This window comes from Diospyros lotus, chromosome 1 (assembly GCF_014633365.1).
Source record: "Diospyros lotus cultivar Yz01 chromosome 1, ASM1463336v1, whole genome shotgun sequence".
Taxonomy (NCBI): domain Eukaryota; kingdom Viridiplantae; phylum Streptophyta; class Magnoliopsida; order Ericales; family Ebenaceae; genus Diospyros; species Diospyros lotus.
The window spans coordinates 33,878,704-33,893,861 of record NC_068338.1 but is presented as its reverse complement, the minus strand read 5'-3'; the positions used below and the strand labels follow the sequence as shown (position 1 = coordinate 33,893,861).

The window sequence follows — 15,158 nt, the reverse complement described above, 5'->3', positions numbered from 1 at the left end:
AAGTCATAAAGATATATAACATACCATAAAATACTTTCATACAAGCGTTTATCATTAAACGAACTATTAGCAATGCCATTTAAATTTTTACAATGAGAAATATTATAAGTTTTCTCATATTATCAGTTATTGAAAAGTATACTATTGATTATAATATAAATTAAATCATTAATTGTAAAAAATAAAATACATTGTATAGATAGTTATCTGACGCTATAATAATTAAAATTTAATAAAAGATGTTGTAAAATGATTGTTTGATCTATAGTATTGTCACACTAGTATCCTTTACTTAATATATGATTAGTGGATCAAAAAGTAAATTAATTTACTCAACTCATGGTTTCCCATGACTTGACTTGTGAGGCTAAATTTAATTAGACAGTGATAGAGATTACAGGAAATATTAGACTGATTTGGTATTTCGACACAATAAATAACTTATTTTAATCGTACATTAAAAGTTAGCTGTCTGACATTAATTTCCCAGTTTAATTACGGCAACGGGCCGGGCATCAACAAACCGCCCCGTATTTTTTGGTGGAGGGTTTTGGCTCTTTCCCTCCTCTCTTCCCCCCCCCCCCCCCCCCCCCTCTCTCTCTCTCTCTCTCTCTCTCAGTCTTCAGTTTTCATTCCACTCACAGAGCCTCTCTTTTCTGTGGCCTGGGAAGCGGCAGAAGGAGAAGAGAGAGAGAGAGAGAGAGCGTTACAACTTCTTCTTATTGGTTTGTTGTTAATCAGAGGAGGATTAAGGAATGGCCACCGTCGTCCCTCCCGCGGCTGCCACGCCGCCGGCATCGCAGCCGGCAGCGGTGGAGCCGGAGAAAGTGGATTACCTGAACCTGCCTTGCCCTATTCCCTACGAAGAAATCCACCGCGAAGCGCTCAGTTAGTATATTCCAAATCAGTTCTCGCTTCTTTCGTTTTCATTTTCTTATTCCTCACTGTTGCTTTAACTGTTTAGAGGCCGTGTTTGGTGGTACTTTCTGCACGTGCTTGTATCGCTTGACCTGTTTAGTCTTAATTTCGAAACCCTAGAGTGTGTTTTGGTGGATGTGCGGTCGAATTTGTTTAGGAGCGACTCCATCATAAGTGATGTTGATTCTCTTAAAGTGCTGATTTTGCAGTGTCCTTGAAGCCGGAACTGTTTGAGGGATTGCGCTTTGATTTTACCAAAGGGCTCAATCAGAAATTCTCACTTAGTCACAGGTAGGTTTCCATTTTCCTTTTACTGTGTGTTTCCTTCTATTTGCTACATTGTGCGTAGTAATGCTGTTTTGCCTTGTCTATCATTTCATCAGTGTCTTCATGGGACCTACTGAATTTCCTGCACAGTCCAACGAGCCTATCAAGATTCCCACCGCTCACTATGAATTTGGTGCCAATTTTATTGACCCAAAGGTATACAGTTAATACAATAGCATTGGGATAAATGTATTCTTATGAGTGTATATCTAACCAGAAGAATGTCCAATGCTGTCACCAGTTGATGCTTTTTGGGAGAGTGTTGACAGATGGGAGGGTGAATGCTCGGGTGAAATGTGACTTATCTGAAAATCTTACCCTGAAGGCTAATGCTCAAGTATATATTAATCATCACATGTATCCTTCATTTTATTCCTAAGGTGCTAGCAAGAGATTCTTTACTCAATAATAGGGGAGATTTTTTTTTTTTTTATCTTTTCAGCTTGCAAATGAGCCTCACATGTCACATGTCATGGCCAATTTTGATTACAAGGTAAATTGCTTAACTCGATAGCATCTACATATATATATATATATGTATGCATGCATGCGTGCGTGATTTGGTATTTGGAGTATGCTTTGATTCATCTATGTGTAATTATGTTGACAGTTTTGATTCATTGTCATGGATTTAGGGTAAAGACTATAGGACTCAATTTCAACTTGGGAATGGTGCCTTATTCGGAGCCAACTACATACAGGTGAAAATACTCCCCCTCACCCACATACATATGGAATATTACAAAGTTGAATTTGTGCTTATATGAAGTGAAAATAATCAGTTTTTTCTATGGAAATATGATTCAGATTTGCAAGTCATAATCTGCACATTGCAACTGAAGGCTATCCAACTTGAAGAGGAAAAATGAACTTTGTAGATACCCAATTTTGGCTATTTATATGATTTGTTTGAAGTTTCCAATTTATGTGTATATTGTTTGAGCTCATTTAAAATTGAAGTTCCTTTCTAAGTCCATTTCGATTAAGACAAATCATATTAACTGCTTTCAGTGCATTGTTTCCACTCCACCATACTTCTAAATCATATTATACTAGTTTGTTGTCTTACATTGCAGGACACGAAGGATAAAAAAATATAATAGCTGGATATCAATGAATGTGGAGATCCAAGTTTGTTGATAAATTTTTTATTGTTAATTTTGCGTGACTAGTTGTACTTGTGTTAAGACAATATATGAGTTGTAGAGATGAAGAGGGAATAAGGTGAAAGTGGGAGATGGATTGAAAGGCAAAGCAGTTGGTTAGAGGTAAAGAGGCAAAAGAGTTTTAAAGATAGACTGCGATATGTTGAATTGTGTGAACCTTTGAGGTGAAACTCCCAATTTATAGAGTAAGGAAACCTAGTCCTCCTAAGGTTTTTGTCGAGGATATGGATGATTCTAACCCGAATAGGTTTGGAGTATCTTTGGGTGTGCTTCATCCCCTAGAATCTGTTCCTAATAGGATGTGGAACATAAGCTTCCTCTCTTAAACAACTTCACATTTTGTGATACTGATCTCAAGCTTCTAAGCCATGTAATACTAGAATTCTACTGTAAGCATTATTGCAAGATCTACGGATGTCCTCTCTTGTCTCCCATAGACAGTGCTTATCCTATCCTCCAAGTGCTCATTCAAGCTGGATTATTCAGTTTTCGGAGAAGTATAGTGCCCGAGCCAAGTATGATACTTAATTGCATCTGGGTCCTACCAACCTCAAACTTGTGGGCACATTCTGGTTTTGTGGGGTCCAGATCATTCTGTTATTATGCAATGGGCCAAACCCATGTCCCGTGCAAAGGATAATATGTTACTTTCTGTGAGGTGGTCATGTGATGTGACCAATCCTATCTAGACAACTAAGTACCTACAGTTACATTATGTGATTCCAGGAGTTTGTTTGAAGGAATTAGTTTAAAGATGAGGAGGGGAAAGATTATTCTTGATACTATTGTGATCATAGCCTTTTCCCCTTTGGCCTATAAAGCCTTTCTCATGCATATGTGAATGATACTTTGAAGCTAAAAAAGGAAGAAAATGGATTCTAAGTTGATAATGAAAATATGCTTATTGGATTCAGTGTTATTAAAGGCTCAAGGCGCACAAGGGTCTTGGAACTTGAGGCACTAGGTGCGAGGCGTGTGCCTAGTTGAACTAGGTGCATGCTAACAAAAATAAAAAGGAAAAATATATGTCCTAGTCGAAGAATAAGATATAAAATATATCCTAACTTCTAATATTATATTCACAAGCATGTTATCAAAAAAATAAAATAAAATAATTCAACATATACTAACTAAGAAAAATATTAAAACAAGTTATATACTTGTAAATTCCTGAAAAGCACGTCCAATTATATTTCAGAAACCGACATACAAGCATCACAAAGTTAAAAGAATTTGTAAGAAAGTCTTTAACTAAAATTAGATTAAATCTTAAACAATTTGTAGATATTAAATCTTAATTAAGATTAACTAATTTTGAATTTTAAAATAATCTAAAAATCATCTTCATCATCAAGATCTAAGATTTCCATATTCCCATCATGAGAAGCATCATCTCCAATATCCTCTTCTTCCACATCATATCCCTCTTCCTCTTCATCTTCAATTTGTGTTTAGTTATAATTTGAATTGGAATTTGAGAAGTTTTCTTTTCCTTTTAGGATTGGATTCTATTAAAAAACACAACAATAAATAAAATACCAATTCCAATTAGTATTTACTTGGAATCTGAAAAGTTTCCTTTTCTTATTAGGATTCCATTAAAAATTACAATAATAAACATTTAAAAGATAAAACAATCAAAATTCTATTAAAAAACAGCCAGGCGTGCCTAAGCCCAAGGTTGCGCTTGAGGGCCTAGTCGCGCCTTGCTAGCATTCACCTTCCTGGGACCCTTCCAGGCGCCAAAGGTGTGCCTTGCGCCTAGGCGCGCCTTTAATAACACTAATTGGAATATCTGTAGTTTTCGGACAGCAAGTGAAATGGCATGAGTAGTGCCTTATTATAGATTCTTTTGACCTGTTGACATGTCTTTATTTATTATCTGTTTTTCTATATGATATCTTATTTGCACTTGCCTTTTCTGCTTGAAGATTTTACATAATACCATATTCATTATAAGCAATGGATACCATAATTTGTGTAAATTAGTGCCATCTTTTCCTCAAATGTCTTTTTGTTTGCAGAATGTGACTCCAAATTTGTCTTTGGGTGGTGAAGTCTTCTGGGCCGGTCAGCATCGGAAATCTGGAATTGGTTATGCAGCCCGATACAACACAGATAAGATGGTATTGCAACTTTAATAGCATGCTATTTAATTTTTTTTTTTCTCTTTCCTATATACCTTTTTTTAGTCAAAGGTGATAATACTGCTAGTTAAGTTATATATATTGTTTCTCAGGGTGCACCATTAAGAAGTGAGTTTTGAGTGATTAGCTGATGCTCATGTGCTCTCTCTTACTCCTTAAAAAAAAAAAAGAACTAGCCATGTGATTTCAGTTGAACTTGGATGATGTAAGAGAACATTTTGATATAGCATAAGCATATAGTTTTGGAATGCATTGGTAGCAATACATGCTTGGAATGACATAAGAAATGTTGGATTAACTTTTCTGACTCTATATTTTGCCCCAGGGTTAAATGTGGAATTTTGCTGATTTCCTTCTTATTCTAGTACATTTTTTGTGAGAGTTGAATGAAAAGGAGCTGAGGCACCATGTTTGTTGATTGTGTTTTTAATGTCTATACTGGAACCTTAATGTATATCTGGCATGCTGAGGTTCTCTTGATAGGGTTTTCCAGAATAATCCATGAAAAGAGTACAAGAACTTTTGCTTTGTATTTAATCTTCCTAAATGATTAGTCAAAAACTTGATCCTTAGGGCACAGAGGAGCTGTCATGCTCTTTTTTCCTTCAGAAACTCAAGTTGTATAAATGTAGGGAAAGAGCCTAACCTTTTATTGTGTTCCCTTCTCCGTCTTCTTTCTATCCTTTCCCTCAATTGGAAAGTATGTTTCTGTTTGTACTATTTTAAATAATTTTACCTTTTTTCTTAGTACTTCTGACTGAGATATGGAGTTCTTTTTTTTTTTTTTTTTTGGTTTGGGGGGGGGGGGGGGCGGAAGGGAGCTCTTTCAAAATCTCTACTGCATGGCTCAATTCTTTTGGGCATAAGAATGGATGCAGGGGGTTTTGATTTGCCTTCTAACTGATTGTACCTTGATAAAATGAAATCCATTGAATTTTTATGCTTGTGCCTGCAGGTTGCCACTGGCCAAGTTGCTAGTACTGGAATGGTTGCTCTGAGCTATGTTCAAAAAGTGTCTGAGAAAGTAAGTTGAATCGTCCAGTTATTTTGTTGTGATTTGTTAACAATACACATCTCTCCAGTGATCACCTTCCATATAGGTTTCCTTGGCAGCAGACTACATGTACAACTACATGTCAAAAGATGCCACTGCAAGCTTTGGTTATGATTACATTCTCCGACAGGTAACTCCAAAAGTTGTAAACACTAAATATGTGTGTGCCACTTGATTATGTGGACATCTTTTCTCGATGCAGTTCACAATTGGTCTAGGTAATAGATCTCTTTACTTTTCAATATCCTTGAAGCACATTACATGGACAAGATTTGGGAACATGATCTTTAGATTTTAGATGAGATGTTAAATCAATATCACTAGATCACAAAGCTAGGTGGTAATATAAATAAGTTTGTCTCTTTCTGTTTGTGTATAAACAGGTTCTAGCTACAACCTAAAAGACGACTGGGATATTGATTTTATGACAGCTATTTATGACATTCTTCAAGATCATTCCCCTTCTGAATAGGGGTAGATACTTGGGTTTGACACCTGTCAGAAACATGTACATTATCCATCCGCTGGTTTTGTGGGGTTCTATATTACCAGGGTGCATCTGGCTTCCATTGGGAAGTAATTAGAGATATGGAGCTGCCTCTAGTGTGGCTTTCTTTGTGTCCAGTGCATCCCCTAAGAATATTTTGCCACTGACAACTTGATAATGAGGAGACAGATCTTGTTGGACTGGTACTTTATGTGCAAGAGGCATGGAGAGTCTCATGATTATTTTTTCTTTCATTTGCGCGGTTGCCTGTAATATCTGGAGTCTCATGGTCTTCATATTTGAAATCTGTTGGGGTATACCCGTCTCTGTTCAGTTCCTCCTGCAGCCTCAGGCTTGGGATTGTCCAGATTTGAGGTGCCCAGGGTTAAGCTTGTCATTCCTTTTTGTGTAATATGGGATATGTGGAGGGTGGAGGGAGTGTACAACTGGGCCTTTCTGGGTCCTTAGCTGTCGCAAGTGAGTGTAACAACCAATATTCGATTCTTTTGTATGTGTGGATGTGAGGAGATTCCTCCTTTGTTCATTTTATTGGCGATTTGTATGTGCCTGTACATTTATGGTTTCCATTTTGCTGTGGGGTTTTTCTCCACTTTTTTTGTACAGGGTTCTTATCATCAATACATGATTGCTTGTCAAAAAAACATGCACTGATAGCTTAGTGCAGTATGCATCTTTTCTGTTGTTATCCAAATCTGCCTCTATTAAATTAAACAGCTGAATTGAGAAGGGTATTGAATTTGCTTTGGTTAACCTTTTTCTTGATGTGGTCTTTAAGACGTCTTACCATATTCAGATTTGAGGCTGCATCTTTCAGGTCTTTTATATGCATGTGCGTATATATATGTAGGTTTCCTGTTAGGAAAGAGAAAGGGAGAATGATTAAGATAAGAATTGAAACCACCGAATTAACAGATAACTAAGGAGTAAAGTATATGAGTAAAAAAGAATATCAGTGAACCAGAATTCAAGGTTTTCCGCTTTAGCGAATAGATTTTTAAATTGAACCAGATTTCATGTCCGGAGCTTGAGTTTTACTAAGGATAGATTTCAGACTAGTTATTGTCATCATTGTTTTGTTTGATGTGTTTGTTGCAGTGCCGTCTTAGAGGCAAGATTGACTCCAATGGATGTGTAGCTGCTTTTATGGAAGAGCGACTGAATATGGGTCTTAACTTTATTCTATCTGCTGAGGTTAGAATCATATTTGTCTCCGATTATTTTGTTTCTGAATTAAAAAAAAGAAGAAGAAGATTCTGTTCATAGATTTCTTTTAGTCGAGAACCACTTATATATCTATCTAGTCTCTCCTGGACGGATGTAATGGCATGGTTGCTTTGCTTGGTCCATCAACTAGTTTTTGTTGCAGAGTAGTGGTAATGCATTTCATCCTCCAAAACACTGATGACTAGTGGTACAACTGTGATGATTATTCTTAACAAGTCTTAATTATTTTTTTTTCTTTAACCTCGCAGATAGATCACTCGAAGAAAGACTACAAATTTGGGTTCGGGTTGACTGTAGGAGAATAAGATAGAAAGAAGGTTTGGCCCGCTGTCCGCAGTTAGATTGATGCTGCGCGCATACAAGGTTTCCTCTGTTTTCAGATGCTGGTCCAAGGGACCGGTTTTGTACTGTTTTCTGGAATTCCATTACTCCATGGGTCAGCGCCAAGAGTTTTAGCCTCCATAGTCATCTTGGCACCCCACATTTTGGAGTTATTGCTATTTCTTTTTTTCCTTTTTACAGCTATAGAATTTCATGGACATGGAAATGGAGCAATATTTTACCATTGGTTGGTGATTGCGTTGAGATGAGGCTGGTTTTAACTTGAATAGCATCTTTGAGGTGCCATTACTACTGCTGGGGGGGGGGGGGGGGGTAAAGAAAAAGGATTGGGAAGTAGCTAGTGATAGGCTGGCGGTGCATTTGGGAAATTGAAAGCTTTTTATTGAGCAAGGAAACTGTTGGTTGGACTTTATTTGGCAAATTTGAAATTTACAATCAAAGTGAAGGTTCACTCCTCCACTTCTTGATTTATCGCTCGTTGCATCCCCTTTTGTCAAATATTTGTATTATATTCTACTGAAATTGACAGGTTTTTTTTTTTTTTTGGGGGGGGGGGGGGGGGGGAGGTTAATTTAAGAGAAGACTTTCTAAATGCGATGGTGGGTCGGGTGGTCCTAGCATTTTAGGCCCACTCGTTCATTTTCAATTGCAGCCATGTGACCCACAGCCCTATCGTATCCCCGTCACTTCTTTTGTCGTTTTGTTTTTCAAATAAAAAATAATATAAATTTAAGATTGTGGTTATCTTAATATAAAAAATTGAAAATTTTCATTTTTTTTGTCTCAATATCCGAATTAATATAAAAAAAAAAACTGTTCGTTATGGGGAAAACAGAAAAATATAAAAATAAAGTAAAATAGAATATCCATTTAGTGAAAGCGACCTCTAGGGTCGGTGGATAAACTTGAGGGGCAAGACGGTCAATCTGTAAGAAATGAAATAAATAAAAGCCGATGGTGTCTTTCTAATCTTCTTCGCTCTCATAGTGAGCTCCAACTGTGCGGAGATCTGAATTCAGGTGAAGCCTCCTCCTGTTCCTTCAAACTCTCCTGATTTGCAGAATTAAATCCATGTCAAATGCTACGTATTTGTCTCTATTTCTATGTATATTTCTCGTTTTTGCTGTAAGTAGCTCGCGCGTCAAGAACACCGATGTTGATCCGTCCTGAACGGATCACTTATCTGAAGCATCGGATTCTGTGTTCGTATGTGTGTGTGTGTATATCTAGATATGTGCGTTGTCAAATTACTAATTATTGTTTGATGCGGCTTCTTTAGATTTGTTTTCTGGACGAACAATTTCGGACATGTCGCTCGAGAGCGTACTATGAAAACTTTATTCTGTTTCGACCTGTTATGCATTTGATGATCTAAGATGCCTCAGAAAGGAAATTGAGAAATATCTGTTGAGAGAAAGTTGTTGAAGTTCGGGCAACGAATGAGTGGTTTTAGGCTATATAAACACTTTATCCATATGTCGTTGAAGTTTATGGCGATAAATGAGTGGAGGAAAAATTGGAATATCTGTTTCGAATTCTATATCAAATTGGTTCTAGACCGAATTGATTGAGGAAGCTTTGAAAATTTAAGAGATGCTGCTTGGAAGTAAGACACGACGTTCATTTGATCAAGATGATCCCTGTACGGATTGTAGCATCTCTTGTTGATGAATTGTTGTTCAAGATTATGAGATTCTTGTTTTATTGCTAAGTCTTGGAACTAGGGTAATGGAGTGAAACGAAAAGATAAATTGGTTGGATTAAAACCAGATTTATTTCTTTATTTTTGTTGGATTATAAATTTAAAAAATAAATTTATATATGTCCACAAAGAATGATTTTCCTTTTTGTAGAAAATCTTATTTAAGAGCATGGTATGAGTTTCCACTTAATCTCAGAAAACTAGTTTGCACTTCTCAGGGGTCTGATGGGCAAAAAAGTTACAATGATGAGATTAGTTAGTTCTGTTTTTGAAGTGATTGTATTCTGTGGGCTGATGCTTGTTCACTTGCAATTAAGTAGAATCTGTGACAATATTCACGCTGGTTGAACTGTTAATGATTATTATTTTTTTCCCTTTTTGTAACAGGTAAAGATGCTAGGTGGAATTCAAAAGGTGTTGTCCCATGGCATTGTCCTCAAGAGTGCAGTTCTGCAACACATCCGTCTGGTGAATCCAGTAATGCGCCCTCTTCTGTTTCCTCGCTATGAATCAGTTGCTCCTGCCCGCATGGAAGAGCATGGGTTTGAGAGCACCACCATTGCCGATGTCTTGAAAGCCAAAGGTAAAAATGCAGATGGCTCCTGGCTCTGGTGTACTACAGATGACACTGTGTATGATGCTGTGAAGTCGGTATGTAATTATTGTTAAATGTTCTAGTTATGGTCCCAACTGTGGTCATACTTTTAGTCTGTCAGATACGTTTGCATTTTGTGACTCAGTTGAATTGAATGTATGTGTGCTGTTTATATCTTTGTGGCTATGGTTGTTGTCATAAGCATTTGAGTGGAAAAACAAAAAAATCAATGTGTTGCAGATGACACAACACAACGTTGGAGCCTTGGTTGTTGTGAAACCTGGGGAGCAGAGGTCAATTGCTGGGATTATCACAGAGAGAGGTAACAGAAAGTCTTTATCCACTTCGATGAGTTCATAGATTATAACGGACATGTTTGAAGTCCAACCCATCCATTACAGTTAGTTTTAGGAGTTAATTTGCAATCTTAGAATTGTAGGATATAGAAATTGGTAGTGTGAATTGCAATTTTGGACCCGAGTGCACTAACAACGATGCCTGTACGGAGAGTTGCCAGAGAGTTATTTGAAGAACATATTCGTGGTCTTATATAATATGTCATATTTCCACTAGGTTAATAGGCTGCCTCCTATAAGCAATGTGATGACATTGTAATTCTTGTCAATATAATAATTGCCTTAGTTGATGATCTCATTCCATATCCAGACTATCTCAGAAAGATCATAGTACAGGGAAGATCTTCCAAGTCAACTAAAGTTGGGGACATCATGACTGAAGAGGTATTAAGTTCTGCTTCCTTCCACCAAAAGAATAGAACTTTCTTTACTATCCTTGCTTCTTCCCTCACCCAAACCAAAACATCATCTATATGATGAAAACTTTTAATGCTAAATGTCCTATCAATTTACATTATGAAAACTTTTTATGTGAAATGCTATTCTTGTATCATGTTGTGTTTCCAGAATAAGCTTGTTACAGTCAAACCTGACACCAAGGTTCTGAAAGCGATGCAACTGATGACAGGTACAGTGTGCTGCTTCATTGCTCATATTGCTGCATACTAACTTCTTGTTGTTTCCCATGATGGTTGACTAAGGAATCTAATGCAACTCGAACATCTTGTTGATGACCAGATAATCGTATCAGGCACATTCCAGTGATTGATGACGCAGGAATGATAGGCATGGTATCAATTGGAGATGTGGTTCGTGCAGTGGTAAGTGAACATCGAGAAGAATTGGACCGCTTGAATGCTTATATACATGGTGGCTACTAGATGATGATGAAAAATGATGACAATAAGCTGTTGAGGTGTGGGATGGTATTTCCTGTCAAAAAAAAAACCAACAGGCTTGAATGTTTGTTAATACTGTCTGGTGTGTGCCCGGCCGGGCGGCATGTTAAGTGATGCATCATCCTTTATGCTGATATAGAAATCAGAACGTTGTCAGAATCAGCATACATACTGAGGTTAATAAAAATCTCTATAAGTCCACCTGCCACGTCTGTTTCTTCATATTTTGGTGATGGCTAACTTGAGAATACCCTAGTATTGGATTTCGGTAACCCTAATTTTTCTCCGACATTTCATTGTTGGTCTTCCACGAAGTAACTTCTTTTATGACTTGAGGTATCAACTGTATTTAATTGATCAACCCGTACCAAACTTGTCACCTTACATGGTCCAATTCAGGAATTTTTAGTAGGCCATTTTGATACCTCAGGATTTACCCCAAAACCAAGATCCTACAATGTGAGAGGATTAGTCCATTTTTGGCTTTGGTGAAGATGGGAAAGGAGTGGTTCTCCTCTTAAACACCGTTCAATTGGCATATAGCCTTTGTAAAGCAGCCCTATTTTTGTTCAAACCAAATCGAACAACCTCTATATAAAGTATAAACCCTCTATCCAAGATTTTACCACTCTTATACCTCCCATTTTTGCTCCTCTTCTCCAATTTCCTCTATCTAAACGAAAGGGAGATAATGGGGCTCAACAGGAACCAGCAGGTTTTAGTTACTATCTCCCTCTCATCCCTAATCTTTTTGTTGTCCGCCGAAGCTGCCCGAAACGGCCCTTCCTCGGTTATATCGCAACCCGTTGCGAAGAATGGTAGTCTTCATGCCTGCTTGAAGCTCGTAAAACAAGATATTCAACTCATTGAGAAGAAATTCAGGTGGCTTTTGAATGCCGAGCGAGATCCTAAATCATGCGTCCCGGAGGCATGCCTTCAGAAGTGTTCCAAATCTTATGTCTCCATCCTTGATGACCTCAAGAAAGCTTGGGACGACCTTCAAGCAAGGGACTTTTTCTTCGTCAATGAAGATTTCACCTCGCTCTCTGACGACATGTCAAATTGTGAAGAATGCATTGACGACAAGGTTAACGGTGATTGCCCATTGAATGATTTGAACGAGAAACTGAAGCAGCATTCTCAAAAATGCTTGGGCGCTTTTGACGTCACCGGTTTCGAATTCTAAGAAAGCTCTGGCTTGGCATGGCATGGCTCCAATCTCACAGTTTTTGGGCAATGATGATATGCAACATAGTTTCTTTCTCTCGTAAAATGAGAAGCAAATTTCTCTCTCTGTGTTATTTTTAGCTGTCCAAATCCAAATGAACCTTTATTATTATTATTTTAAATTGAAAAAAAGGGTCAATGACGGTTTACAACACGAACTTTTGAGGCCCAAAAAAATCTTGAATTTGTTTTTAAGTTATTCACACATTTTAGAGGCGTAAATATGTTATAACTTACACATCAAACCATCAATAATCTTAAGAAAGCAAATAAATGGTGATCTTGGAGTGAGCAATTTTAATTTTGTCAATGATAATAATGACTCATTCCCACCTCAATTAGTGATCATTAGGGGTGTTCGCGGTGCGGTTTGGTCAGTCTGAATCATTTTCAGCACGCCAAATCGCTAGTGCGATTTTTCAACCAAATCAGGCCGCGGTCTGGTTTGGGTTCGGCCAAACCGCACCAAACCAGACCACATTTGCGATCTGGTTTGGTGCGGTTTACCACGGTTTGAAATGCTATTTAAAATCACTAAAAAAGATATTTAAAAATGGTAAATAAAGACACAAATATTGATAAATAAAGACAATTAAATGTAAATAAATAAGAGCAAAAAATAAAGACAAAATAGTGTAAAAAATAAATAGGATGGGCTGCCAATTATTAGATTTTTATAATAATAATTTTTTTTATTATTTTCTTGGGCGGTTCGGTTTAAAACCGAATCGCAAACTGTCCAAACCACAAACCGCGCGGTTTGGACAGAATCCAAACCGTTTTCAACCGTAAAAAAAAAAAAAAAACCGATCAGATCGATTTGATTCGGTTCGGTTTGACCGATTTTTGCGATACACCGATTTTTTTGAACACCCCAAGTGATCATTGCCAAGGTTTTGAACAACTTATTGAAGAAACATGATCTGGAATGAATGGCTTAGCTTCTATTCAGTTTGTCCATTTTTAATTTTTACCTCTCAAGAAATTCACAAATAGCTAATAGTAGTATATATATATATATATATATCTTTGGGCTATTTGCATAAAAACCCTATATGACTTGAAGATATCTTTCAAAGTCTGTTGTTTGCTATTTTCTCTTAAAGATCCCTCTTATTACTAACACTATTTAAAAAGTGTAGGTGAATTGCATTCAAACCCCCATGCAGTTTGGGTAAATCTCATTGAAAATAAGAAACTTTTATGTAATTTGCCAAGTTTTAACCATCGATCAGAGTGAGTTTGTTAGAGAAGATATCTTCAAGGTTATTTTCATATATAGATGTCTTTTTTTTTTCTCACGAATCCAAACAATTATAACAGGAATAGACAGTACAATGATTGAATCTCCTCACATATTCCAAGCTAATTAAATTTATTTAGGGGACTTCTATGTAAAATAATAATAATTTGAATTTGGCCCCACTTATTTTTTCCAATTATCATTGTCGTAAAAGGTATAATAAAAAGATAAAATATCAATTTATTCCATGTTAAATATATGCTTGGGTTTAGCTTCAAAATAATGCCACCTTTGGCTCCAGTCCCTTTAGTTGTTTTATTAATAAAATTACATTATTTAAAATTTAATGAGAAAATCTTAATTAATACTTGAATTTAAGAATTTAGACTTATCGATATTATCAGTTACCACTAAACTATACAATACAATATTAATAGTGTCCTTTCAATTTAATCTTAATTACACCGTAAATTATACAAGACTAGTAACCATGTCTGCACAAACGAAGAAAGTATATCAGGAGATTTGCATAACCCTTGCTTGGATTGTTAGAAATATTAATTTTATTTTGCAATAGGTAATATTTTTTTGTTGTGGTTCTTCTTTCTTAATTGACATTATTGCAAGGACCAAGCCAATTGTGATAGTAACAAAATAAATCAATAGATTTGCATAACCCTTGTTTGGATTGTGTATTCTTTAATAGAGGTTGGACAGATATAACTACTCTTGAGAAGAACACGCCAGATAGATGGGTAAGACAAAAAATGATTTAAGAAGAAATAACTGTGCATGTATATGCTCATTTATTTGTATAGGTATGGTGCGTATCCGAAGAGGTGAAGTATGAAGAGGTGGCCCATCTTCATTTCGCGAGCATCTGATAGCTTCCACAAGGAGAAGAAGTGTCAAGACTCATGGTGGTCAGTCCCTAACCGATGCATCCATTCCAGACCCAGTGACGCACGTTATTGAGTAGTCATATGCATCTGCTTCTAACTCATCATCGATACAAGTAAGTGAGTAACCATCTATTAGTGCTTTCGAGCAGTCATTGAAAGAAGATATTTCTAGATCATTTTCTAAAGGCCTTAAAGATCCATTAATTTTGAAGAGCTTTAAAAATTATGTTGCTATTGGCATATGAGCTAGAGAGATAGATTCTTTTAAGAAATGGATTATGAAAAAGATTTTACATGTCAATTAGTTATTATAAATTTATTAATTATTTATTTTATTTTTGTAACATGAGAGAGGTTTATTAAAATGTAGAAGCCATGGACAAAAAATTCCCTTTTTGCAATTGGCTAATTAGTAACATGTTCTTGACATTGTTGTAGGGTCTCGTTTGGCATCATTGATAGAATGCACATATTATTTTAAGAATCCTACAATTGTGTTAGTCTTATTAGAGATATGATAGTCAGAGACTAACACATTTCATTTATTG

At 36.5% G+C, this 15,158-nt stretch overlaps 2 protein-coding genes across 2 annotated transcripts; both read left to right on the top strand.

Annotated features, from left to right (window-relative positions):
* Window positions 1–598: 598 nt before the first annotated feature.
* On the top strand, window positions 599–7,989 carry LOC127794732 (mitochondrial import receptor subunit TOM40-1-like). The gene is made up of 11 exons (XM_052325982.1): window positions 599–888; window positions 1,128–1,209; window positions 1,302–1,401; window positions 1,487–1,582; window positions 1,688–1,738; window positions 1,881–1,946; window positions 4,436–4,537; window positions 5,514–5,582; window positions 5,659–5,742; window positions 7,216–7,311; window positions 7,593–7,989. The coding sequence occupies exons 1-11, from the start codon at window positions 756–758 to the stop codon at window positions 7,647–7,649; spliced, it is 936 nt and encodes a 311-aa protein (XP_052181942.1). The 5' UTR covers window positions 599–755; the 3' UTR covers window positions 7,650–7,989.
* Window positions 7,990–8,587: 598 nt separating this feature from the next.
* LOC127794831 (CBS domain-containing protein CBSX3, mitochondrial) lies at window positions 8,588–11,446 on the top strand. Its single transcript, XM_052326088.1, has 6 exons — window positions 8,588–8,705; window positions 9,776–10,039; window positions 10,224–10,305; window positions 10,650–10,723; window positions 10,907–10,967; window positions 11,078–11,446. Exons 2-6 carry the CDS (start codon window positions 9,782–9,784, stop codon window positions 11,218–11,220), a joined length of 618 nt encoding a protein of 205 aa, XP_052182048.1. The 5' UTR covers window positions 8,588–8,705; window positions 9,776–9,781; the 3' UTR covers window positions 11,221–11,446.
* The last annotated feature ends 3,712 nt before the right edge of the window (window positions 11,447–15,158 follow it).

What these genes read in the sequence shown, in the direction of transcription:
- LOC127794732 (XM_052325982.1), top strand. Translation starts at nt 756, where the DNA reads ATGGCCACCGTCGTCCCTCCCGCGGCTGCCACGCCGCCGGCATCGCAG. An exon ending in TTCAAAAAGTGTCTGAGAAA is followed by an intron (nt 5,583 to 5,658) that starts GTAAGTTGAATC and finishes CCTTCCATATAG; the next exon opens with GTTTCCTTGGCAGCAGACTA. An exon ending in ATGATTACATTCTCCGACAG is followed by an intron (nt 5,743 to 7,215) that starts GTAACTCCAAAA and finishes TGTTTGTTGCAG; the next exon opens with TGCCGTCTTAGAGGCAAGAT.
- LOC127794831 (XM_052326088.1), top strand. Translation starts at nt 9,782, where the DNA reads ATGCTAGGTGGAATTCAAAAGGTGTTGTCCCATGGCATTGTCCTCAAG. An exon ending in TGTATGATGCTGTGAAGTCG is followed by an intron (nt 10,040 to 10,223) that starts GTATGTAATTAT and finishes AATGTGTTGCAG; the next exon opens with ATGACACAACACAACGTTGG. An exon ending in GGGACATCATGACTGAAGAG is followed by an intron (nt 10,724 to 10,906) that starts GTATTAAGTTCT and finishes TTGTGTTTCCAG; the next exon opens with AATAAGCTTGTTACAGTCAA.